The 24,108-nt window shown below is 52.8% G+C and overlaps 1 protein-coding gene across 3 annotated transcripts; it reads left to right on the top strand.

Annotated features, from left to right (window-relative positions):
- The first annotated feature begins 603 nt into the window (after window positions 1–603).
- On the top strand, window positions 604–23,949 carry CNNM3 (cyclin and CBS domain divalent metal cation transport mediator 3). 3 transcript variants are annotated; one of them, XM_033401868.2, is made up of 8 exons: window positions 604–1,992; window positions 15,339–15,482; window positions 16,476–16,625; window positions 16,920–17,089; window positions 17,293–17,389; window positions 17,744–17,877; window positions 18,197–18,367; window positions 21,734–23,949. In XM_033401868.2, the coding sequence occupies exons 1-8, from the start codon at window positions 648–650 to the stop codon at window positions 22,091–22,093; spliced, it is 2,571 nt and encodes an 856-aa protein (XP_033257759.1). In that variant the 5' UTR covers window positions 604–647; the 3' UTR covers window positions 22,094–23,949. The 3 variants fall into 3 exon arrangements, with proteins under 3 accessions (XP_033257759.1, XP_033257760.1, XP_033257762.1); XM_033401869.2 differs by having other exon boundaries at window positions 18,229–18,367; window positions 20,777–21,876; XM_033401871.2 differs by having other exon boundaries at window positions 605–1,992; window positions 18,229–18,367; window positions 21,734–21,942.
- The last annotated feature ends 159 nt before the right edge of the window (window positions 23,950–24,108 follow it).

Here is a 24,108-nt window from a genome sequence, read left to right as displayed (position 1 = left end):
CGTGCGTGTACGTATTCACCATCGTTCTCCCTGGCAGGAATGCAAGTTCCTTTAAGGCAGGGGCTGTGTGTCACGTCCCAGACCTATAGCAGAATCGGGTGCGATCAAGAAACACTTTCAATAAACCTTGGCTTCCGATGCCCAGTCACCGGTTCTTTCAGCCCTCCTCGCCCTTTAGGTCAGTGGTTCAGGGGGTCCCTTTCTGAGAAAACGGCCCATCTCCGTTGGCTGAATTCTCTGCCTGCAATTTCAGGAGCGCCGCTCCGCTCTGCGACCCGAGTCCCGAGCCAGGGACTTCCCAAAGCACGGGCCCGGCCTCCCGGTGAGCGGCAACTGCCGGTGAGAACCAGACGCCCGCGGAGGGGGGGCCAGTTCGCCGCTCCGCGCCCTCCGGACGCCAGCCAGCCCCAGCCCCAGCCCCAGCCCCGGGAGTCGCGGCCGAGCCCCGCGGGGCCCAGAGACCCACGCCCCCGACCCGCCCTGGGATCGCGCCGCGGCTTGTTTACTCCCCGGCGCAGCCTAGTCCGACCCTGGGGCCCGCCCCCGCCCGCCGCCTATTGGCGGAAGAGGCGCCAGGGCTGGCGACGATTGGCCCGGGGGAGGCGGAGGGGTAGGCTGCGCGGGAGGCCGAGAGGGGGCAGCAGGCGATGGCGGCGGCGGCGGCGGCGGGTCGGCTAGGCTGGTTGCTCGCCGCGCTCTGCCTGGGCAACGCCGCCGGGGAGGCGGCGTCGGGCCCGCGAGTGCTGGGTGTCTGTCTGGAGGAGGACGGAGCGGCGGGCGCGGGGTGGGCGCGCGGAGGGGAGATGCGGGCCGCTCCGGAGGCCACCTTCCGCCTGCGCCTTTTCGGCTCAGGCTTCGCCAACAGCTCCTGGTCCTGGGTGGCCCCTGAGGGGGCGGGTTGCCCCGAGGGCGGGCCGGCCGCGGCGTCCGACGAGGCGGCGGCCCCCACGGGCGAGTGGCGTGCGCTGCTGCGCCTGCGCGCTGAGGCTGTGCGCCCGCACTCGGCGCTGCTGGCGGTGCGCGGGGAGCCGAGCGGCGAGGCGGCCGCCCCCACGGGCGAGTGGCGCGCGCTGCTGCGCCTGCGCGCCGAGGCCGTGCGCCCGCATTCGGCGCTGCTGGCCGTGCGTGTGGAGCCGGGCGGCGGGGCAGCCGAGGAGGCGGCGCCGCCCTGGGCTCTGGGCCTGGGGGCGGCGGGGCTGCTGGCGCTGGCGGCGCTGGCGCGGGGCCTGCAGCTGAGCGCGCTGGCGCTGGCGCCAGCCGAGGTGCAGGTGCTGCGCGAGAGCGGCTCGGAGGCGGAGCGTGCGGCGGCGCGGCGCCTGGAGCCCGCGCGGCGCTGGGCCGGCTGCGCCCTGGGCGCGCTGCTGCTGCTGGCTAGCCTGGCGCAGGCGGCGCTGGCGGTGCTGCTGTACCGCGCGGCCGGCCAGCGCGCCGTGCCTGCAGTGCTCGGCAGCGCGGGGCTCGTGTTCCTGGTGGGCGAGGTGGTGCCGGCTGCCGTGAGCGGGCGCTGGACGTTGGCGCTGGCGCCGCGCGCACTGATCCTCAGCCGCCTGGCAGTGCTCCTCACCTTGCCCGTGGCGCTGCCCGTGGGCCAGCTGCTGGAGCTGGCGGCGCGGCCAGGGCGGCTGCGCGAGCGCGTGCTGGAGCTGGCGCGCGGCGGCAGCGACCCCTATAGCGATCTCAGCAAGGGCGTGCTGCCCTGCCGGACCGTGGAGGACGTGCTCACGCCCCTCGAGGACTGCTTCATGCTGGACGCCAGCACCGTGCTGGACTTCGGCGTCCTGGCCAGCATCATGCAGAGCGGCCACACGCGCATCCCCGTGTACGAGGACGAGCGTTCCAACATCGTGGACATGCTCTACCTCAAGGACTTGGCCTTCGTGGACCCCGAAGACTGCACGCCGCTCAGCACAATCACCCGCTTCTACAGCCACCCACTCCACTTCGTCTTCAACGACACCAAGCTGGACGCCGTCCTGGAGGAGTTCAAACGAGGTAACGGCCGGGGAATCGCGGAGGGGACTCGCATGTCAGCGCCCTACAGAAGGAGTGGGGGTTTAGGGAAGCTTGTGGGGAAGGGTCCCACCCTCGTGGAGAGCAGGGAAGCCTCTAAGGGCCCTTTTAATGAAGAGGATGGCTTTGCAGCTCCGAATGACCCTTCGAAATATCATTTAAAGGCTGTGGCTCTGAAACTGACAGTGCTATAGACAGCAAAAGTCCCCTTCTCCTGTCAGGCCCCCAGTTTGGGGAGGTATGTCTACTTGGCTCTAACTCTCCAGCTCTTTACCAGGTCATTTCTGTGGCCTTTGGCTTTGTAGCAGGTCCAAACTCTTGGATAGAAACGGAAAGAACATAGAAGAGTATAGTCTTCAGGTACCTGGACGCTGCTGTCTGCACACATATAATATAAAAGTATCTGGTCCTGTGATGTTTCCAGGGCATCATTGTTAAGGTCACTGATGGGCTGCTACCTTCCTGATTGGTAAAAGGAAGGGAAAAGGAATGATTGGTAAATGTTTTTCTACAGGTGTGGAAGAAACTTCCACTGTAATTTCACCAGAAGCAACTTGATGGATACCAATTAGTCTCCCATTACTTTTTTTTTTAAACCCCGAGTAAGGTCTCAAGTTCTCTCTTAACTCCATATTTTCACCCTCTCCTTTCACCCTGGTAAAAACTGAGATTCTCGCATTGTGAAGGTTTGGATTCCCCTGCAGTCTCCCTCTCCGTTGTTGGGCTTGGGTGTCCTCCCCAGAGGACACTTGGCCACTAGCCAGGCTTTTCACACCTGAACTGCAGGATGGGCTTGGGGACACCTCAGGACTCTGGATGAGCTTCACCCTAAAGACTAATTGCGGCGGAGAACTGAGCAGCTCCCCCTCATCTTCCTGGCAGCTGTGAAGTCTCCAGGCCCCTGTGAGCCCCTTGACTGTCAGGGCAGGGAGGCCAAGCTCTGCAGTAGTGACTATGTTACTCCTGCATTAGCACTGCTGTATGGAGGCCACTAGTGGGCGCTCTCGTGCACCACCTCCTGCTGAAGGGTGTTGAAGTTAGGCAGTAACTGTTACTACTGTATCTGGGGATCTCAGTGGGAGACTTTGATGGGCAGCCCTGGCTGCTTTGCTAGAGAATCTCTGATAAGCTCCTGGCTGTTTCTTCAGAGAGTAGCCACGCAGCCCTTCACTGGGGAGAGGAGGCTGGGTCGGGGGCCAGGCAGCACCCCCCAGTAGCAAGTACTCTGTCTCTGAGTAGTACTGTAGTCTCTGAGGCAGTGGGGATTCTCGTGGCCTGGTGGCCAGCCGTGCAGGCCCTGGAGTCAGCAGGGGAGGGTACCATCCTGCCCCTGCCGCCTTCCAGCTTGAGGCCCTGGGGAGGCCGGGCTTGACCACCAGTGCGGTGACTGAGCAGAGCGTGGCACCATCCGAGTGGTTTGCACAGATCACTGACTGGTGTGGAGACCACAGTTGGGGGGGGTCCCAGTGGTTGGGGGGGTCCAGTGAGAGGTGGTGGTAGCCTGAACAGGGGTGCACAGCGGGCCTGGAGAGGAGTAACCCAAGAGGGCATTTGAAGGTGGGCTTAGGAGGATTTTGTGGTTAGCCCAGGGACTGGGGGGCAAGAAGAGGAGCTGAGGATGAATGTGCATTTTGGCTTGGTGGTGGCCTTGACTTTCCCTGAGGCAGAGCACACGCAGGGAAGAGAGGGCTTGGGGGCGGTGGCGGGTGGCAGGCAGACAAGTTCATTGTGGACACGGGAATTTGTGGCTCTGCAGTGGCCCGAGAGGCAGGCTCCTAGGATTAGTTGATGTGCAGTGAGATGCAAGTGAAAGCCCCAAGCAGGAGGGAAGGATCTGGTCGTCTGTGTTGAAGTGGTCCTAGGAAGCAGCGCTTAAAGAGGGGCACAGCAGGGAAGGGGTGGAGGGCAGAGAGGAGGGGCTGCGGAGGAGAGCCAGACCCGGGAACGCCCTGGAAACTAAGGGAAGGAGAGTGATCAGGAGAGAGGCTGGCGTCATGTCCTTTGGATCCAGCAACCAGGATACCCTTGACCTTTGCAGAGCAGTTGTGGGGCCATGGAGTGGGGTGCTGGGGATTGAAGCACGACAGCCCAAGGAGACAGGCCTTCCGGGAGGTATGGCTGCAGAGCGTAAGCCAGGGGGCAGTGGCTGGGAGAGGCTGGGCGGGCAGGAGGCCTTCTGCTCTTTGGTTTTAAGATGGGGGATCTTAAGATGGGGGAGTCGAGTGGGTTTAGGTCGAAGTGTTGGTAGGAAGTTGCTGGTAGGGAGGGAAGGCCAGTGCAGGCTGCTTGTGTTCTGGGGTGGTGGCCTTGGGGCGGCTCTGGAGAGCCTCCTTCTAGAAGGCGGTGCGGGAGGGGTGCAGTCTGGAGGTTGAATGGGGGGCTCTTCAGTCCCCTCGGCCTCCTGCCTCCTGTGGAGAGTGAGGGCCATTCTCAGGGCAAGATGGCCACGTCTTTCCTGTGATATCCTGGGCTTTCTCTGCTCTCGTGCAGTGCAGTCCTTTGGCAGATCGCTTTACGTTTCCTCACTAAAGTCCTCGTTAGTCTAACACTCTTCATCGTTCCTCTGCTCATGAACAAAGGGCGTATCGCAGCCTCCCTGGTGCGTGCGGTTTTAGGAACCGATCCCCTTCCTGTCTCTCTGCCGAGTGTATGAGACGGTGGTCCCTCTGAATTCCCGACGCTGGAGGCCCTGGCATCTTGGCAGTTACTGCCATTCTGGGCCCTGTTTCTTTCTCTCCTTCAGAGCACAGTTTTGGAACTGTATAGTCTGGGAGAGGCACCTTCCCCGGTGAGGTGCCCCTCAGTCACTGTGCAGACTTGAGGTGACAGCTGATTGTTTTGTGCAGGCATTGCCAGGGGGAGCGCGTACTTTGGAGGTGTAGTAGGTAGCATGTATTTTCTTTAAAGCTATTAACCCCTGCCTTCTTTGTCAACCCCCAGTGACAACCACCAGTGACCTCAAGGACATTCAGCCAAAGGAGGGATTAGGATGGGTGCGCTTTTCGGAGTCTGCTTTAAACCCTGAGTTGTGGTTCATTGCCTTTCAGAAGCCAAAGGATTGCCCCAACTCTGAAGAGTCAGACCTGCTCAGACATCTGTGAGGGATGGTCACATAGTACTTTTCTCACAGGATACGTTCAGACAGTTTTTTTAAAAAAACGCTAAAGAGGGAAGGCAGAGGAATTCCATCGCCAACTGCATTTTTAGGAATGTCCTAGAAAATAGGCATTATGGAAGGGTCCTCTAGCACCCCTGTCGTTTGTGAGCGTTCTCGAGCCTGCTAACTAAAATCAGAACTCTAGAGCTTTTCAGAGCTTCCTGGTCGACGTTGGCAGGTGTGCCATCTCCCCCTGGCCTGCGGCTCTGTAGAGCTTTCGCGGGGAGAGCCGACGGCACCTGTCTTGGGGCCTGTGTCCGTGTTTGCAGTCAGCCAGCCAGGGGGCCCCATATCTTCAGGGCGTTTTATCCTGTCAGATGAGAAGCTTGAATCCCTCCAGCTTCCCGTTCTCTGTGTGCCCCTCACTCCTTTCTGGTTGCCTCCTGGACCCCTCAGACATCCTGCCTTAAGGTTAGATCCCGTGGCCACTGTTGGGGGACCTTGCGAGGGCTCTTCTTTCTTCTATTCATTATTGAATCATCTCATCACTGAGAACCTTGCGCCCATTTTATAGAAGTTTTGAAAGCAAGGTAGAACTTAGTCATTCCTGTAGGGAACCTGCCAAAGGGACTGGCTTTGTGGAAGAAGGGGGCTGAAGTGGGTCCTCTGCTCCCATATGGCCATCTAGAACCTGGACTTTGGCTCCCGAAATCCCAGAAGACCGTTGACCCACATTGTGTGTTGAGCCTCAGCCTTCCTGATGTGGCCTAACGGATTTGTATCCCGTGGCAGAGCTGTTGGGGCCCTCGTAGCAGTGCTGCCTGCCTGCCGGTGTGAGCCATTCCAGCCCAAACACCAAGGGGTGGGAAGCGTCTGGAAATGCCACGTTCCTTATTCAGTGCCTCTGTCTCAGCAGGAATGGGCAGACAGTTCCCCAGGGACCCCTAGCCCCTTCCTCCTGGGAAGCGGGGAGGGAACTTAATGTGGGCATTTCCGCCTTTAATTTTTGTTCCAGGATGGTAGAGCCCCTAAAGAGGGCTGCTGGCTTCTCTTCAGTGGGGCCCTGAACTTGGCACCATGCCTATCTCCCAGAGGGGAGGGGGCTCCTAAGATTCAGTCTTTTGTTCTCCTCAGTGAAAGTCACTTGAGTGGGGTGTGGGGGGGTGTTAGGAGAGTGGACTCAGAGCCAGCTGCCTGGGTTCCAGCTTGGCAGGGTCACTGAACCTCTTTTGGCCTCAGTTTTCTCTGTGAACTGTAAAATGAAAATAATAATATGTGCCTTATAGAGTTGCCAGAGGGTTTGGTAAGTTAATAAATGAATAAAGCATTTGGTGGCTGGCACGCAGTAAGCAAGCCCTAAGTATAGGCATGCCTTGGAGATATTGTGGGTTCAGTTCCAGACCACCACAGTAAAGCAAGTCATACAAGTGTTTTGGTTTCTCAGTGTATATAAAAGTTATGTTTTACGTGTAGGGTAAGATTGTTTATTTGAGATTTTTCTTGTTTCTTGAGGTGAGATTGAATTGCTATGAACTTCCCTCTTAGGACTGCTTTTGCTGTGTCCCATGGGTTTTGGGTGGTCGTGCTTTCGCTGTCATTTGTGTCTATGTATTTTTTTATTTCTTTGATTTTTTCAGTGATCTCTTGGTTATTTAGTAGCGCACTGTTTAGCCTCCACGTATTTGTGTTTTTACAGTTTTTTTTCCTGTAATTGATTTACAATCTCAGAGCGTTGTGGTCAGAAAAGATGCTTGATACGATTTCAGTTTTCTTAAATTTTCCAAGGCTTGATTTGTGACCCAAGATGTGATCTATCCTGGAGAACGTTCCATGTGCACTTGAGAAGAAAGTGTATTCTGCCATTTTTCGGTGGAATGTTCTATAAATGTCAATTAAATCTATCTGGTCTATTGTGTCATTTAAAGCTTATGTTTCCATATTTATTTTCTGTTTGGACGATCTGTCCATTGGTGTAAGTGGGGTGTTAAAGTCCCCTACTATTATTGTGTTACTGTCGATTTCTCCTTTCATGGTTGTTAGCATTTGCCTTATGTATTGAGGTGCTCCTATGTTGGGTGCAAAAACATTTATAATTGTTATATCTTCTTCTTGGATTGATCATTATGTAGTGTCCTTATTTGTCTCTTGTAACAGTCTTTATTTTAAAGTCTATTTTATCAGACATGAGTGTTGCTACTCCAGCTTTCTTATGATTTCCATTTCCATGGAATATCTTTCTCCATCCCTTCACTTTCAGTCTGTATGTGTCCCTAGGTCTGAAGTGGGTCTCTTGTAGACAGCATATATATGGGTCTTGTTTTTGTATCCATTCAGCCAGTCTTTGTCTTGTTTGGGGCATTTAATCCATTTACATTTAAGGTTATTATCGATATGTATGTTCCTATTACCATTTTCTTAATTGTTTTGGGTCTGTTTTTGTGGGTCTTTTTCTTCTCTTGTGTTTCCCGCTTAGAGAAGTTCCTGTAGCATTTGTTGTAAAGCTGGTTTGGTGGTGCTGAATTCTCTTAGCTTTTGTTTGTCTGAAAAGCTTTTGACTTCTCCATCGAATCTGAATGAGATCCTTGCTGGGTAGAGTACTCTTGGTCGTAGGTGTTTCTCTTTCATCACCTTAAGTATACCCTGCCATCCCTTCTGGCCTGCAGAGTTTCCACTGAAAAATCAGCTGATAACCTTATGGGGACTCCTTTGTGTGTTATTTGTTGTTTTTCCCTTGCTGCTTTTAATATTTTCTCTTTGAATTTAATTTTTGTTAGCTTGATTAATATGTGTCTTGGGGTGTTTCTCCTAGGGTTTATTCTGTGTGGGACTCTCTGTGCTTCCTGGACTTGGGTGACTATTTCCTTTCCCATGTTAGGGAAGTTTTCCACTATAATCTCTTCAAATATTTTCTCAGACCCTTTCTTTTTCTCTTCCTCTTCTGGGACCCCTGTAATTCGAATGTTGGTGTGTTTAGTGTTGTCCCAGAGGTCTCTGAGACTGTCTTCAATTCTTTTCATTCTTTATTCTGCTCCTTGGCATTTATTTCCACCATTCTGTCTTTACTCACTTATTCATTCTTCTGCCTCCGTTATTCTGTTATTGATTCCTTATAGTGTATTTTTCATTTCAGTTATTGTGTTGTTCATCTCTGTTTGTTCTTTAGTTCTTCTAGATCTTTGTTAAACACTTCTTGTATTTTCTCAATCCGTGCTTCCATTCTATTTCCGAGATTCTGGATCATCTTTACTATCGTTACTCTGAATTCTTTTCCAGGTAGATTGCCTGTTTCCTCTTCATTTATTTGGTCTTGTAGGTTTTCCCTTGCTCCTTCATCTGTGACATTTTTTGCCGTCTCTCTTTTTTTAATGACTGGGATTGTGTTCCTGTTTTACTGGTTTGGCCTGAGGCTTCCAACACTGGAGTTTGTAGGCTGTTGGGTAGAGCTGGGTCTTGGTGCTGAACTCTGTGAGACCTCACTCTGATGGATATTCCCTGGGGTCTGAGATGCTCTGTTAGTCCGATGGTTCGGACTTCGGAGCTCCCACCGCCGGAGCTTCCGCCCGACCCTGGGCTTGCGAATCAAGATCCCGCAAGCAGTGTGTGGTGGCAAAAATAAAAAATAAAAAACAATAACAAAGTAAAAAATAAAATTAGACTAGGAAACTAACAGATAACATAGTTAGATATGTTAGAAATAAAAATATAGATGAGTCAACAACGGGAAGGTACATCAGTACCACAATAGTAAAAAGAGGTGGAGGGAAAAGGAAAAAAAAAAAGGTGGTGGGGGAAGGCCTTGGCTGTGGAGGGCGGGGCCTAAGCAAGGGCGAGGTTTGGGTGGTGGGCGGGGCCTATGCTCAGGACCCACAGGGCTGGAAAAGGCCCTGGGGGCTGTGGGGGGTGGGGCTTAGGCTCAAGGAACAGAAGGAGCCCAGGCGGCCCCACACCCCTGGTCTCAGAGGGCAGGGGATCTCACCTGGGAGCCCAGCAGGCTTCCTGGGCTCAGGTGGGTGGGGAAAACACCCTTCTCTCCTCTCCTGCTCCTCCTGGAGGGCCCCTCCTGCCTGCCTCTCCTGATCCCCACCTAGCCTCCCTCCTATGCCCACAAGGACCCACGCAGCCTGGAGGGGCCTTGGAAGGCGGGGCATTGGTCTGGGAGCTCAGCAGGCTCCTTGTGCCTGAGTGGGCGGGGCAGTTGCCCTCCGCTCCTCTCCTGCTCCTCCGGCAGGACCCCTCCCGCCTGCCTCTCCTGATCTCCCTGTTCTCCCTCCTGTGCCCCCAGGACCCTCACAGCCTGGATGGGGCTTTGGAGGGCAGAACCAGCTTGGGAGCTCAGCAGGCTCCCCGGCCCAAGTGGGCCATGCGATTGCCCTCCACTGCTCTCCTGCTCTTCCTGGAGAGTCCCTCCCACCTGCCTCTCCTGATCTCCTGGCCTCAGGGGCGCTGATCTTGTCTGGCCTCCACTTCTCCTCCCCCCTTGTTCCTGCTGTGTCCTACCAGTTCACTCTGGGGTTCCTCCCGTCTCCTTGGGGGTCAGAGTCCCCCACAAGCAGACGGCAGGCGCCCTAGTTGTGGGGAGATGCTAACTCCGCGTCTGAAATAGAAACGAAGGAAACAATAGCAAAGATCAATAAAACTAAAAGCTGGTTCTTTGAGAAGATAAACAAAATTGATATACCCTTAGTCAGACTCATTAAGAAAAAAAGGGAGAGGACTCAGATCAATAAAATTAGAAATGAAAAAGGAAAAATCACACAACCAACACTGCAGAAATACAAAGGATTATAAGAGACTGTTACAAACAACTATATGCCAATAAAATGGACAGCCACGAAGAAATGGACAAATTCCTGGAAAGGTACAATTTTCCAAGACTGAACCAGGAAGAATTAGAAAATATATAAACAGACCAATCACAAGTAATGAAATTGAAACTGTAATTAAAAATCTTACAGCAAACAAAAGTCCAGGACCAAATGGCTTCACAGGTGAATTCTATCAAACATCTAGAGAAGAGTTAACACCCATCCTTCTCAAACTCTTCCAAAAAATTGCAGAGGGAGAAACACTCCCAAATTCATTCTACGAAGCCACCATCACCCTGATATCAAAACCAGAAAAAGATATCATAGGGCTTCCCTGGTGGCGCAGTGGTTGAGAGTCCGCCTGCCGATGCAGGGGACACGGGTTCGTGCCCTGGTCCGGGAAGATCCCACATGCCGCGGAGCGGCTGGGCCCGTGAGCCATGGCCGCTGAGCCTGCGCGTCCGGAGCCTGTGCTCTGCAGCGGGAGAGGCCACAACAGTGAGAGGCCCGTGTACCGCAAAAATAAATAAATAAATAAGAAAGTAAGCAAGCAAGCAAGCAGGTTTGATCCCTGGTTGGGGAACTAAGATCCCACATGCTGTGCAGCGTGGTCCCGCAGAAAATCAAACTAAAAAACCTTTATGGCTAAAAAATGTTAACCACCATCTGAGCCTTCAGCGAGTTATAAACTTTTTGATGGTGGAGAGTCTTGCCTCCGTGTTGGTGGTTGCTGGCTCATCAGGGTGGTGGCTGCTGATTGGGGTCGCTGTGGCAGTTTCTTAAGGTGACAGTGAAGCTTGCTCTATCAGTTGGCTCTTCCGTGCACCAGCGATGTCTCTGAAGCACCCAGTGCTGTTTGATAGCATTTTATCCACAGTAGAACTTCTTCCAAAATTGGAGTCAGTCCTGTCAAACCCTGCCAACCCCACAACCCCTTATCAGTTAAGTTCATATGATGTTCTAAATCCTTTGTTGCCATTTCAACGGTCTTTGCAACATCTTTACCAAGAGTAGTTCCCATCTCAAGAAACCACTTTCTTTGCTCATCCATGAGAAGCAACTCCTCGTCCATTAAAGTTTTATCCTGAGATGGCAGCAATTCAGTCACACCTTCAGGCTCCACTTCTCATTCTAGTTCCCTTGCTCGTCCTACCACATCTGCAGTTACTTTCCTTCATGAAGTCTTGAACCCCTCAAAGTCATCCATGAGGGTTGGAATCAACTTCTTCCAAACTCCCATCAGTGTTGATATTTTGATCTCTTTTCATAAATCATGAATGTTCTTAATGGCATCTAGAATGGTGAATCCTTTCCAGAAGGTTTTCAATTGAGTTTGCCCACATCCATCAGGGGAATCTCTATCTATGGCAGGTGTAGCCTTATGTAATGTAGTTCTTAATAAGACTTGAAAGTTGAAATTACTCCTTGATCCATGGGCTGCAGTATGATGTTTTGTTAGCAGTCATGAAAATAACATTAGTCTCCTTATACAGCTCCATCAGAGCTCTTGGGTGACCAGGTGCATTGCTGATGAGCAGTACTACTTGAAAAGGAATCTTTTTTCTGAGCATTGGCTCTCAACAGTGGGCTTAAAATATTCAGTAAACCAATGTGTTCTCATCCTTTATTGTTCAGTTTATAGAGCACAGGCAGAGTAGATTTAGCGTAATTCTCAACGGCCCTAGGATTTTTGGAATGGTAAGTGAGCATTGGCTTCAACTTAAAATCACCTGCTAACTGCATTAGCCCATAACAAGAGGGTCAGCGTGTCCTTTGAAGCTTTAAAACCAGGCCTTGACTTTTCCTCTCTGGCTGTCAAAGTCCTAGATGGCATCTTCTTCTAATATAAGGTGGTTTTGTCCACGTCGAACATCTGTTGTGTCGTGCAACTACGTTCGTTAATGATCTTAACTAGATCTTCTGGGTAACTTGCTGCAGCTTCTACCTCAGCACTTGCTGCTTCGCCTTACTCTCATGTTATGGAGATGGCTTTCCTTAAACCTCGTGAACCGATCTCTGGTAGCTTCTTTTCATCTGCAGCTCCCTCACCTCTCTTAGCCTTGATAGAATTGAGAGGTGGGGCTTTGCACTGGGTTAGGTTTTTGGGTAAGGGAACGTTGTAGCTGGTTTGATCTTCTATCCAGACCACTCAGACTTTCTCCATATCAGCAAGAAGGCTGTTTGGCTTTCTTACCATTCACATGTTCACTGGAGTAGCACATTTATTTGCTTGTTTGTATATTTTTATTTTTTGGAGCAGCTCTTATTTATTTAAAAAATTTTTTAAATTATTTATTTATTTATTATTTATTTTTGGCTGCATTGGGTCTTTGTTGCTGCGCACGGGCTTTCTCTAGTTGTGGTGAGCGGTGGCTACTCTTCTTTGCGGTGCGCAGGCTTCTCATTGCGGTGGCTTCTCTTGTTGCGGAGCATGGGCTCTAGGTGTGCGGGCTTCAGTAATTGTGGCACGTGGGCTCAGTAGTTGTGGCGCACGGGCTTAGTTGCTCCACAGCATGTGGGATCTTCCTGGACCAGGGCTCTGAACCCGTGTCCCCTGCATTGGCAGGTGGATTCTTAACCACTGCACCACCAGGGAAGCCCTGGAGTAGCTCTTTTAATTTCCTTCCAGAACTGTCCCTTTGCATTCACGACTTGGCCGTTTGGTGCACGAGGCCTAATTTTCAGCCTGTCTCAGCTTTCGACATGCCTTCCTTGCTAAGCTTAATCATTTCTAGCTTTTGTTTTAAAATGAGAGGCCTGTGATTCTTCCTTTCACTTGAACACTTAGAGCCTATTGTAGGGTTATTAATTGGCCTAAATTGCAGTATTGTGTCTCACGGAACAGGGAGAGAGGAGAGGAGAGGGAGAGAGACAGGGAATGACCGGTTGGTGGAGCAGTCAGAACACACACAGTATCTATCAAGTTCCCCGTCTTATGTGGGTGCAGTTGGTGGCGCTCCCCCAAAACAATTACAATAGTAACATCACAGATCGCCTTAACAGATATAATAATAATGGAGTTTGAAAATCTGGAAGAATTACCGAAATGTGACACACAGAGTGAGCAGATGCTGTCTGAAAAATGGTGCCGACAGACTTGCTTGACGAATGGTTGCCACACACCTTCAGTTTGTTGGAAAAAAAAAAAAAACAGTATCTGCGAAGCACATTGAAATGACGTAGGCCTGTACTGCATTTCTTCAGTTCTCAGTTGCACGTTGTTTTTGTATTTTAACATCTCTGTAACCAGGATGTCTCATGATTGATGACATCTTGGATTTGATGACATGCAGTAAATGTGATCTTTTTATCCTTTTACAGCCTCCTTCCTTTCTTGATCATCTGGTTAGTGGTCTAATAATAATAGCTTTTGCTTGACTCTTGACATTTTCATTCCCTCCAACTTTGGAGCAGAGGTCTTCCTATACCTGATTACTGGGGGCGGGGCAGGGGGCACGGATGCTGAAAGAATGAGGCAGCTGCTTCCAAAGCATGTGCTTCTAAACCCAATCACTACATTGTCATTGAACCCAAGGTATGTAAAGTAGGATTCACACAAAGAGGTGAGCTTGACTTTTTGCTTTACCAAAGGATTCTTGAAGCAAGCACCCCTTTACATGCAGGTCCAGGCCGGCTTTTACCCTATGCTTTATTCACTAGTAATAAAAAGGGGCAGCAACCTAAATGTCCATCGACAGATGAATGGATAAATAAGATGTGGTATATATGCAAGTGAATACTACTCAGCCATGAAAAAGAATAAAGTGATGTCATTTGCAGCAACATGGATGAACCTAGAGAATATTATACTTAATGAAGTAAGTCAGACAGAAAGACAAATATTATATATCACTTTTATGTGGAATCTAAAAAATAATACAAATTATACAAAACAGAAACAGACATAGAAAACAAACTTATGGTTACCAAAGGAGGGGGGGAGGGATAAATTAGGAGTGTGGGATTAACATATACAAACTACTATACATAAAATAGATAAGCAACAAGGATTTACTGTATAGCACAGGGAACTATATTCAAAATCTTGTAATAACTATAATGGAAAATAATCTGAAAAAATATAACCGAAACACTTTGCTGTACACAGTGTGAACTAACAATATTGTAAATCAGCTGTACTTCAGTGAAAAAAAATACTGTTAAAAAGGGGTGGGGGCATGCTTGAGATGAGTTTGCTCTCAGTGCCATATCCTAGACCTGCACAGTCCAGTCCAGTAGCCACTACCCACAAGTGGCTGCTGAGTTCTTGAACGGTAACCAGTCTGAATTGAGATGTGCAGTGAGTGCCAAACACACACCAGATAGCAAAGACTTAGTACCCAAAAAAGGAAAAATATCTATTCATATGTTTATATTGACTGCATGTTGAAATGATATTTTGATTATATTGAGTTGATCATAAAATACTGTTAATTTCATTTCTGTCTCTTTAATTTTTTTAATGTAGCTACTCAAAAGTTTTACATTACCTGTATGGCTTGCATTCTGTTTCTTTTTGTTTTTGTTTTTTTAAATGGTTTTTTTGACGTGAACCATTTTTAAAGTCTTTATTGAATTTGTTACAATATTGCTTATGTTTTATGTTTTGGTTTTCTGGCCCTGAGGCATGCGGGATCTTAGCTCTCCGACCAGGGATCGAACCCGCACCCCCTGCATTGGAAGGCGAAGTCTTAACTACTGGACCGCCAGGGAAGTCCCACATTCTGTGGCTTTTGGACAAGCGTAAAGCTTTATGGAGAAAAAGCACTTACCTGAAACAGAGTATATTCTTGAAGTTTCCCTAACATTCCCCAGCACTCTGAGGCCGGGCTTTTCTCAAGCTTACATGTTCTCGTAAAACAAGCAGTTAGCTCACCTGAGGAGGATGCAGAGGAGGAAGGAGAAGAGTTGCAGCTTCCTGCTCTTCCTCCCGCACAGTGTGGGCTCTAACTGGCCGATTATCATCATCTTCGTCCCCTGGGTGACTTTCATGCACCTCGGCTTCTGGAAATACAGGGCAGCCTTCAGAATTGGGAACGCTCCCTTTGGAGACTCAGGCGGGGTGGCCCCTCTCAGCTTCCGCATTCAGACTGTCCCCGGGGAGCCAGCGTCTTTGGTGTCGGCGCCCTGTGTCCACGGTCCGGTTGCGGCTGTTTACGGTGTCTGTTCTGGTCGGGATGCATCCTTGTCTAAACCACGTTTACGGCGTGGAGTCGCACAGACCCGCTGCCTGGGGGGACTTGGGCAGGTGGACATGGGGTCCAAGACTTACTCCTCACGGGCACCTAGGAAGAGTCTCTCCTGGTGCCTGGCCTGTAGTGGGAACATAGACATCAGCCTCTGTCCTTGTGGTGGGCCAGTCACATGGGACTAAGGAAAATAGGAGGCCCCCTAGCAAGCTGTAACGCAGGTGTCCCTCCCCGCAGGGAAGTCCCACCTGGCCATCGTGCAGAAGGTGAACAACGAGGGCGAAGGTGACCCCTTCTACGAGGTGCTGGGCCTGGTCACCCTGGAGGACGTCATCGAGGAGATCATCAAGTCCGAGATCCTGGACGAGTCTGAAGACTACCGTAAGTCGTGGCCCCGGCGCTTTTCTGGCTCAGCCGGTCTTTCGAGCTTACAGAGACGTGTGGATCAGAGGATGGCAGGTCTCCGTCTTGTCAGAAGCGGGGCTGGATCTCGGGTCAGAGCCGTCATGTACCCAGGCCCCGTCTCCTTACCCCTGCGTGGGCCGGGATTGCCCCTTGCAGGAGGGAGGGCTCACACGTGTGCCTGGACGCAGAGCCACGGGGGTGTGTCCCATGGGTGGCTTTGCAGTCCCAGGGCTTGCCCGGAGCTCTGCCTTTAACGGGCTTTTTCTCAGTCTTTATCTTCCTTGGTCCGTTTGCGTTCTCTTGCTCTGTTGTATAGAAGTGTCTTCTCAGAGAAGCCCATTCTTTACTGCTGAGAGGTTCTTCCCCAAACAGATGATCGTGGGGCCTGTGATTGTGTTTTAGAAGTGCCTGACTCTTGGGATGGCAGCTGCGGTCTGCAGGGCAGACACAGAGCCCATGCTTGACGGCGGGCCTCACGTGGGCCCCCTGGGACACTGAGCTGCCCGCCCTGTGAGCTTGGAAGTGAATCTCTGCCCACGTGTCTGTCCCCCGAATGCAGCATTTTGGTTTGGCATCTCAGAGTGCCGTAGGCACGGGGTCTGCAGGTTAGCGGCTGTTTGGCACCAGTAATCCTCGAACGTGTGCTTTCTAGCGAGGGGCCTGTTGTTTTACATAAGCTGTCTGCCATCGTATCGGCATTATCTTCTCCCAGCTCCGAGGAGGGAGCAGGCCTCTCTGCTACTTCTCGGGACATCGCTGGAATGCAAGCTGCCGCCCCTCTGACCAGGCACCAGATCACTGCCTGGGTGGAGTGGCCACCAGGTGCTGTCAAGACAGCAGTGCCCTGATGCTGTCCCCCCACAGGAGCCCCGAGGCCTTGGGGGGAGGGAGAGGCAACGTGCCCCTTGGTCCAGTCATGTTGATGGAGGGCTGCTGGAGCCTAAGCAGGCCCTCTTCTCCCCGCCCCAGGAGACACCGTGGTGAAGAAGAAGCCTGTGTCTCTGAGCGCCCCTCTCAGGCAGAAAGAGGAATTCTCCCTGTTCAAGGTGTCTGACGATGACTATAAAGTGAAAATCTCGCCTCAGCTGCTCTTGGCCACCCAGCGCTTCCTTTCCCGAGGTGAGGGTGAGGGTGGGCCTCGTCCCTGCTCACCGGCCAGTGGAGCAGGAGACCCGCCCCCCATTCCCAGTAAGCAGGAGGGTGTCCAGGAGAACTTTGGCGACTCTCTCTGCCGCCCTGTCATTAGCTCGGGTCACTTGAAGGCGGCTCCTCTGTGGGTGGCGGAGAGGCGAGGCCGGGTGGGTGTTGTGGGAGGCTGGGGGAGCCGAGGCATGCAGCGGGAGGCGGGCGGGTACACGGGCTGCGCTGGGCCCGGTGGACACTGTCCCCGCACCTGTTTCCCCTGTGGGGCAGAGGTGGATGTATTCAGCCCGCTGCGAATCTCCGAGAAGGTCCTGCTGCACCTGCTGAAGCATCCCAGCGTCAACCAGGAAGTGAGGTTTGACGAGAGCGACCGCCTGGCCGCCCACCACTACCTGTACCAGCGCAGCCAGCCGGTGGACTATTTCATCCTCATCCTGCAGGTACCTGCGAGCCCGGCCTGGAGCCCGCCGCTTGCTTAGGAAGTGGGGAGGGTCTGAGAAGAGGAAGGAAGATCCAGATGCACCCGCCCTGGATAAGTGGGGTCGGTGCTCTCTCCTTGTGCTCTTTGCTGGCAGGGAGGATAACCTGTCCACCTCTTTCTTTCCCTGTCCCTCTCTCCTCCCCCTCTTCCCCGACCTCCCAGGGCAGGGTTGAGGTGGAGATCGGGAAAGAGGGCTTGAAGTTCGAGAATGGGGCCTTCACCTACTATGGAGTGTCCGCCCTGACGGCGCCGTCCTCGGGTAAGCTGCAGCCGTCCCAGAGCTGGAGGCAGGGGTCGGCGGCTATGGGCGTTGCCGAGGCTCTCCAGTGCCCCGCGTCCGGCCTATCCTTCCTGCAGATCCCGTGCCTCCTGCAAGGCAGTCTGCCTTGGGGCGTGCTGGCCCTTCTTGTCTGCGGGCTGCATGGGGGTGGGGCAGCATTTCTTCGGGGCTCATCTTTGTTGCTCTCCCCACCCCTGCACAACTTCTCCCAGAAGGAGCATGTTTGCCATCCTTTTCAGAGCCCCTGGCTGTATTCCCTCACCAGGGTGATTTGTGGGGATCTCAGAGGCTGGGTGGGGCTGGCCTGCTCCGTCACCCACTGTCCTCTCATAGTTCACCAGTCCCCGGTGTCCTCGCTCCAGTCCATCCGCCACGACCCGCTGCCCGAGCCCGCCGAAGGCACCCGCTTGTCTGCATACTGTCCTGACTACACCGTGAGGGCCCTCTCTGACCTGCAGCTCATCAAGGTGACCGTCTGGGCTGCTCACTGGTGCTGGCTTTTAACCAGCTTTGCGTCCCCGAGGGCTAGACCAGCTGGTCACACATTTGAATGGATTAAGAATAAATTCTGATTGAGTCTATCTGAGACTTCCCAGAGCAAGACCTTGTACTTGCTGTGAAGGGTGGATGGCCTGGCCCCTCTGTCTGCTGGTGGCCTAAGCACCCAGCTTCCTTGGAGATGTTAACAACGCTTCCGCCCCGCACCCCCCCACCCCCCACCCCTGGTTTGGGGGCTTGAGGGCAGGAGGGAGGGGTGTGGCCCCTCACCTCCCCTTCTCCGTCCAGCTGCACGAGTTGCAACGCTTCCTGTGCCCCAGGTCACGCGGCTGCAGTACCTCAATGCACTCCTGGCCACCCGAGCCCAGGCCGTGCCGCAGTCCCCTGAGAACGCGGACCTCCAGGCCGTCCCAGGCAGCCAGACACGGCTCCTTGGTGACAAGACAGCCGCAGCCACAGGTGAGCCCCGTGCGGCTGCATCCTGCGGCGTTGACCCCAGGGCGAGCGTGCCCTTTGCCGTCCTGGCTGCACACACAGACCTGCTCTCTCTGCCCTCGCCCTGCCCTACATTTGTTCTTTTTCCCTTTTGTCTCCCCGTTCTTTTCTCTCTCCCTTCTTGTGTTTTTTTTTTTTTTTTAGAAGATGTTGGGGGTAGGAGTTTATTAATTTACCTATTTATTTTTGCTGTGTTGGGTCTTCGTTTCTGTGCGAGGGCTTTCTCTAGTTGTGGCAAGTGGGGGCCACTCTTCATCGCGGTGCGCGGGCCTCTCACTATCGCGGCCTCTCTTGTTGCGGAGCACAGGCTCCAGACGCGCAGGCTCAGTAGTTGTGGCTCACGGGCCTAGTTGCTCCGCGGCATGTGGGATCCTCCCAGACCAGGGCTCGAACCCGTGTCCCCCGCATTAGCAGGCAGATTCTCAACCACTGCGCCACCAGGGAAGCCCCCTTCTTGTGTTTTTAATAACTCGTCACCGCTGAGCTATACGTCAGCTGACATTCTGAGTAGGAGCACGTAAGTCAGCATTTTCTCTCCAGGGCCTGTAGGGTGGGTTGATTTAATTAGAGAATACAGTTGACCCTTGAACAACAGCAGGTTAGGGGCGCCAACCCTCTGCGCAGTCAAAAATCTGTGTATAACGTGGTCGGTCCTCTGTGTTTGTGGTTCTACGTCTGCAGATTCAACCAGCTACAGCCTGTGTGGTGCCGGAGTATTTACTATTGAAAAGTAATCCTCATATAAGTGGACTCACGCAGTTCAAACTTGAGTTGTTCAAGGGTTAACCGTAGTTGCTAAGTGGGAGTATGGTCACGTTAAGGTGCTGTATTGGGTCATTTGGGGTTAGGGTTAGGTCACCTAGAAAGTGAAGATTTGGGTCACCAGTGGGCCTGGCTCTGAAGGTAGGTGGCTGGTGGACACCATCCCCAAAACCCAGAAGAGCACCTCCTGTGGCATTTGGTCCCATCCAGGCATTCCACTGGGAGCAGGAAGAAACAGACTTTGCAGAGTGGGACGGGAAACCCCACCCTTAGAGTGTAAGGAGGGAAAATAAAAAAGGAGCCTGTGAAGGGTGGGCTTTGGGTGGGAGTGGTAAAACATATCAGGGAACTTTCTTGTCCTTGTTATTCAGGAAGGTACTTTTATGCTGACCGAGCTCCTAGGTTGGGGTCTGAGGTCCTCCGGGGCTTGGCGGGGCTTGGGAGAGGCCGTGGAAGGAACTGCAGGGGCCTGACTGCCTGTGCTCCATCCCCCTTACCCTGCAGTGGGGACGCCGAGCTCTTAACTGAACACTTCCCATGCCAAGCGCTGTGCTAAGGGCTCTCCTCGTCCTGACTCATCTAAACAAACTTCCCTGAAGTTTTGAGAGGTGGTAGTTGTCACGCCCATTTTACAGGTGAAGAGTCGGAGGCCGGGAGAGACGGGCACTCTGGCTTCGATGCACCTTGGTTACCGGACCCACGTTTGAGAAGGGAAACGTGTTTTTATAATGGAAAGGTGCTTCCTGAGCTGCGTCGGTGGCTCCACTCCTGCGAGCCCCATCTGTGGTGCTGGTGAAGGACCCTGGGGGGTTGAGTTGGGTCCTGGATCCGGGCCTGGTCGCGGTCCTTTTGGAATGAACGGACCCTTCGTTCGCCTCTTAGGGCGGAGCCCGCGCCTCTGTTTACCCGCTGTGACGGTCTTTTATTTTGCGAGGCACCCCTCACACAGAGGTTCGCACCATCAGGTTAGACCCGGGTCTCAAAGGCCAGGACGTTTTTGTGTTTCAAAGTGTGAGCCTTTTGGCTTGGGTTTCCTCCATCTGCTACTCTGACTGCACAGGTTGTGTATAAGGTACAAACTTAAATCTAAGAATCCTGGTTTTTCCTTTCGTTTCATCTTTTATCACATACCCAGAGGTTTTTTAATCCTTTTGTGGCTTCGTGGCTCGTGAGGCAGTCCTCTGAGATCATCGTTTTTAGTGGCTCATGGGTCATTTCCTCTTTGTAACGGATTACCAAGCAGCCCCTGTTCTGTAGTCGTGATGTTGGTGATTTGCCCCCAAGTGTGCGGCCTGACATTGGCCCTGGGAGGCCCTCAGGGTCTTGCACTTTATCTCTGTTAACCTGTTGCTTCGCTGCCCGGGGAGCTCAGTGTTGCTCCACGTGTTGGACGTGTCCCCGGGGCGCTGCTGAAACGGTGCAGGTCAGAGCCATCCTCTGGGTGACTGGCTCTAGCTTCCTCAGCAGAGAAGTGTCTGAAATGCTTGGAAAGCACGATGATTTTGAGCTGCCTTCAGCCGGGTCGGCAAATGGCGTGAGGGCCAAATCTGCCTGTTCTCGGAACGTTTTACGGGAGGTGCCCACCTGCTGAGGGATTGTACTCGGCTGCAGGTGGAGTTGCCTCGTTGCCCCCAGGCCTGCAAAGCCTAAGAAGACTGGCCCTTTACAGAGACACCTTCCGGAACCCTGGTCCGCTGCTTCACATTCGGAAAACCCCCTCCACATCCATCAATCCCAGAGCGGGATTCCCAGGGAGAGTCCGTGCTTGACGCCGGGCCTCCTGGGCCGCTTCCGCCCCCGCGGCCCTGACTCTGTGGTGCTGCCCAAGCTGCCCGAGCGGAGCGGTTCTGCCGGAGCAGCTCCATAGCTGGTCTTCTCTCTCTCTCCCTCCCTCTCCCTCTCCCCTCCCCCTCCCTCCCCTCCCTCTCTCCCTCCCCTCCCCCTTCCTCTCCCTTTCCCTCTCCTCTCTCTAGCTTTCCCAGTAGGCCTTTCCCTCTTTGGCACATTTGGAAACTGCAGTTGATAATTGACTGTGGACTAGTGAGCATTTTTTGTTTTAAGACAACACGCAAGGTAAATGTCTTGCCTTTTACTTTACCTTCTCTTTGCTTTCCTTTGCCAGCCTGTTAGCTGCTGGGGGCCATGCAGACCTCTCCCCCCAGGTAGGGGGCACTGCTTCCTGTCCCTTGTTGCTACTTCTCATTTTTCTGGAGGGCAGGAGGGACCATGAAATGCCTGCTCAGCCTTGGAAACAAAAGCTCCCTTCCAGCGCCTGCTGTGTTGTCTGGGCAGCCGCCTCCTGCCTGGCCTTATGGCCTCGGCCTCCCACCGGCAGAAGCCCTGCCTGTCAGTGATGGCATACGTCCCGGCAGTGGTTTTCTCTCACGAGGCTGAGCATTTTCCTAACTAAACGCTCCCAGCTCTGCCTCGATGTCTCCCGAGGAGGCCTGAGGCTCCTCGGCCCCCCGCCCCCCTGCCCCTTCCCGTCCTAAAGAGGACTGAACACCTGGGGTCAGGGGACCCGCTGCCTGTACGGGCTCCGATGCTGATTTTCCCTCTCCCCTCTAGGGTCCAGCCACAGCAGACCCGGCCTCCCGGCGGAGGAGAGCCCTGGGCGGAACCCGGGAGTTTAACCGCTTGGCAGGCAGCCCCAGGTCTGGGGAACGGACAATCACGTGGGGAACTGGATCGAGCCAAGGAGCGGCTTCCTGCCAGCCTGTCCGCATCCCCTGCAGGCCACGTTTTAGATGGCCCTCGTGGACGCGGGTCCTGGCTGCCCTCAGAACCAGAGGCTGGTGCCAGGAGCCTCAGCAGGTCCTGCCCCCCTTTAGGAGATGGGGGTCCGCCGGGGCCAGCCCTCCAGGCCTGCTTCCGAACGGAATGAAAGGAACAGTGCCACCTCCAGTCGCTGTGCCAGCCTCCCTGTGACAGTGCAGTGTGTTTATACCTCTTCTGGCCAAGCCACCACGTGAGTGCACGGTTACCGCCTCTCTGTGGCCGTGACCTGTTCTCTCTCTGCTTTTAATCTGCCAGCCTCCTGCTGCTGGCAGCACCAGTGTGGGCTGGGGGTTCACATCCGTGGCCTTGGCCACCGTGACCTTTCAGGCTTCCCTTACGATGCCATGTTTCAGAGCACGCACCCAGCCTGTCCCATGTGCCAAACCTGGAAGCAAGCCTGTCACACCAGCCCCGCTCCCTCCTGTGCAGGTGGCTTTCTCACGCTGGCCCCGCGGTGCTGAGGAACCTCTTCCTCCTGCCACTCCTCAGCCTGCCTGGCTCAGTCGCCACTAACAGTATTGTCGTTTCCTGTGTTTTAAGAAGAGGTCACACGTGGGAGGAAGGGACTGCTCTGCTGCACCTAAGCCTTTGTCGTGGGGTTCCGGGGAGGGCAGCCCGCGGCCCCCCTGGGGGTGCCGTGTGGCTGTCAGGTGCGTGGAGGGTGGCCAGGGCGGCCAGGGCTGGTTGTGAACCAGGTAGAACCCTCTCCGTCCTTTGGAAAAAAGAACATGACATCGGAGTTTTTCTTAGATCTCTGAAACATTTCAAGCTCTTTGCTATTTTCCTTTTCTAGCTCTGGGGTTTTAGAGAAGCGGGAACGAGAAGGTATTTGTGTCGCCTTCTGGTTCACCTAAAGTCACCTTCCACAGTGCTTCAGCTGCGCAGAAACCAGGGCATCACGGGGACCAAGGATGGGGAGGGGGCAGGATTTCTGGAACCTTTCCCAAAGGTATTTGGGTCCTTACCCAGGATCAGTGGGAATGAAGGCCAAAAAACAGTGGCATGCTCACTGAGAGACTTTTCTCAAGGAATTCTCTCCAGGAGCAAACCCAGGTGGGAAGTAGATACTTTAAAATTCTCTCTCTCCAGAACAGTGGTTCTTAACTTTGGCTGCACATTGGAAATCACCTGGCAAATTAAAAATACTGATACCTGGGGCCCATCCCCCAGGGATTCTGATTTAACCAGTCCAGGCATCAGGATTTTATTCTTTAAAATTATTTTGGGTTCACAGATCATATACCCTTCACACCCGCTTCCCTGAATATCTCACATAACCTTGGTGCATTTATCGAAACTAAAAAATTAACATGGGTACAAAACTATTAAGTAAATTACAGACTTGGATTTTTATCAGATTTTCCATCATGTCCCTTTTCTGTTGCAGGATCCAATCCAGGACACCAAGTTGCATTTAGAGCTATTGCTTTTTTTTTTCCCTAAGTAACTTGTTACTTTGAAATAATTAACAGATTCATAGGAAGTTGCAAAGATAGAGGTCCCACGTACCCTTCACCCAGTTTTCCTCAATGATTACATCTTACATAGTTACAATGCAGTATCAAGACCAGGAATCTGACACTGGTGCAATGTGGGCATATAGTTCTATAGCATCTTACCACGTGTAGATTTGTGTAACCACCACTGCAATCTAGATACAGAACTGTTCCTCCCTAGGATCTCCCTCCAACAGACCCTTTATTAGAGCCCCCCCACCCCCTCTGGCCACTATCCCTAATTCCTGGCAACCACTAATCCGTCCGTCATCTAATTTTGTCATTTCAAGAATGTTGTGTAAATGGGGTCTTACAGTATGTAACCATTGGGACTGGCTTTTTCACTCAGCATAATGTTCTGGAATCTCCTCCAGGCTCTTGCACGTGTCAATGGCTCATTCCTTTTTGATGGCTGTGTGGTGTTCCATCATATACTCACTGTCCTGTCTAAGGACATCTGGGTGGTTTCCAGTTTTTGGCTATTCCAAATAAAGCTGCTATGAACATTCATTACAGGTTCTTGTGTAAACATTGGTTTTCTTTTCTCTTAGCTAAATGTCTAGGAGTGCAATTGCCAGGTCGTATGGTTACTGCATATTTAAGTTTTAAAAGAGACTGCCAGACTTTTTCAGAGCGCCTGTACAGCCGTACATTCCCACCAGCAATGTG

This window comes from Orcinus orca, chromosome 13 (genome assembly GCF_937001465.1).
Source record: "Orcinus orca chromosome 13, mOrcOrc1.1, whole genome shotgun sequence".
Lineage (NCBI taxonomy): Eukaryota > Metazoa > Chordata > Mammalia > Artiodactyla > Delphinidae > Orcinus > Orcinus orca.
The sequence above is the reverse complement of the archived record's forward strand: the minus strand, read 5'-3'. Positions and strand labels throughout refer to the sequence as shown.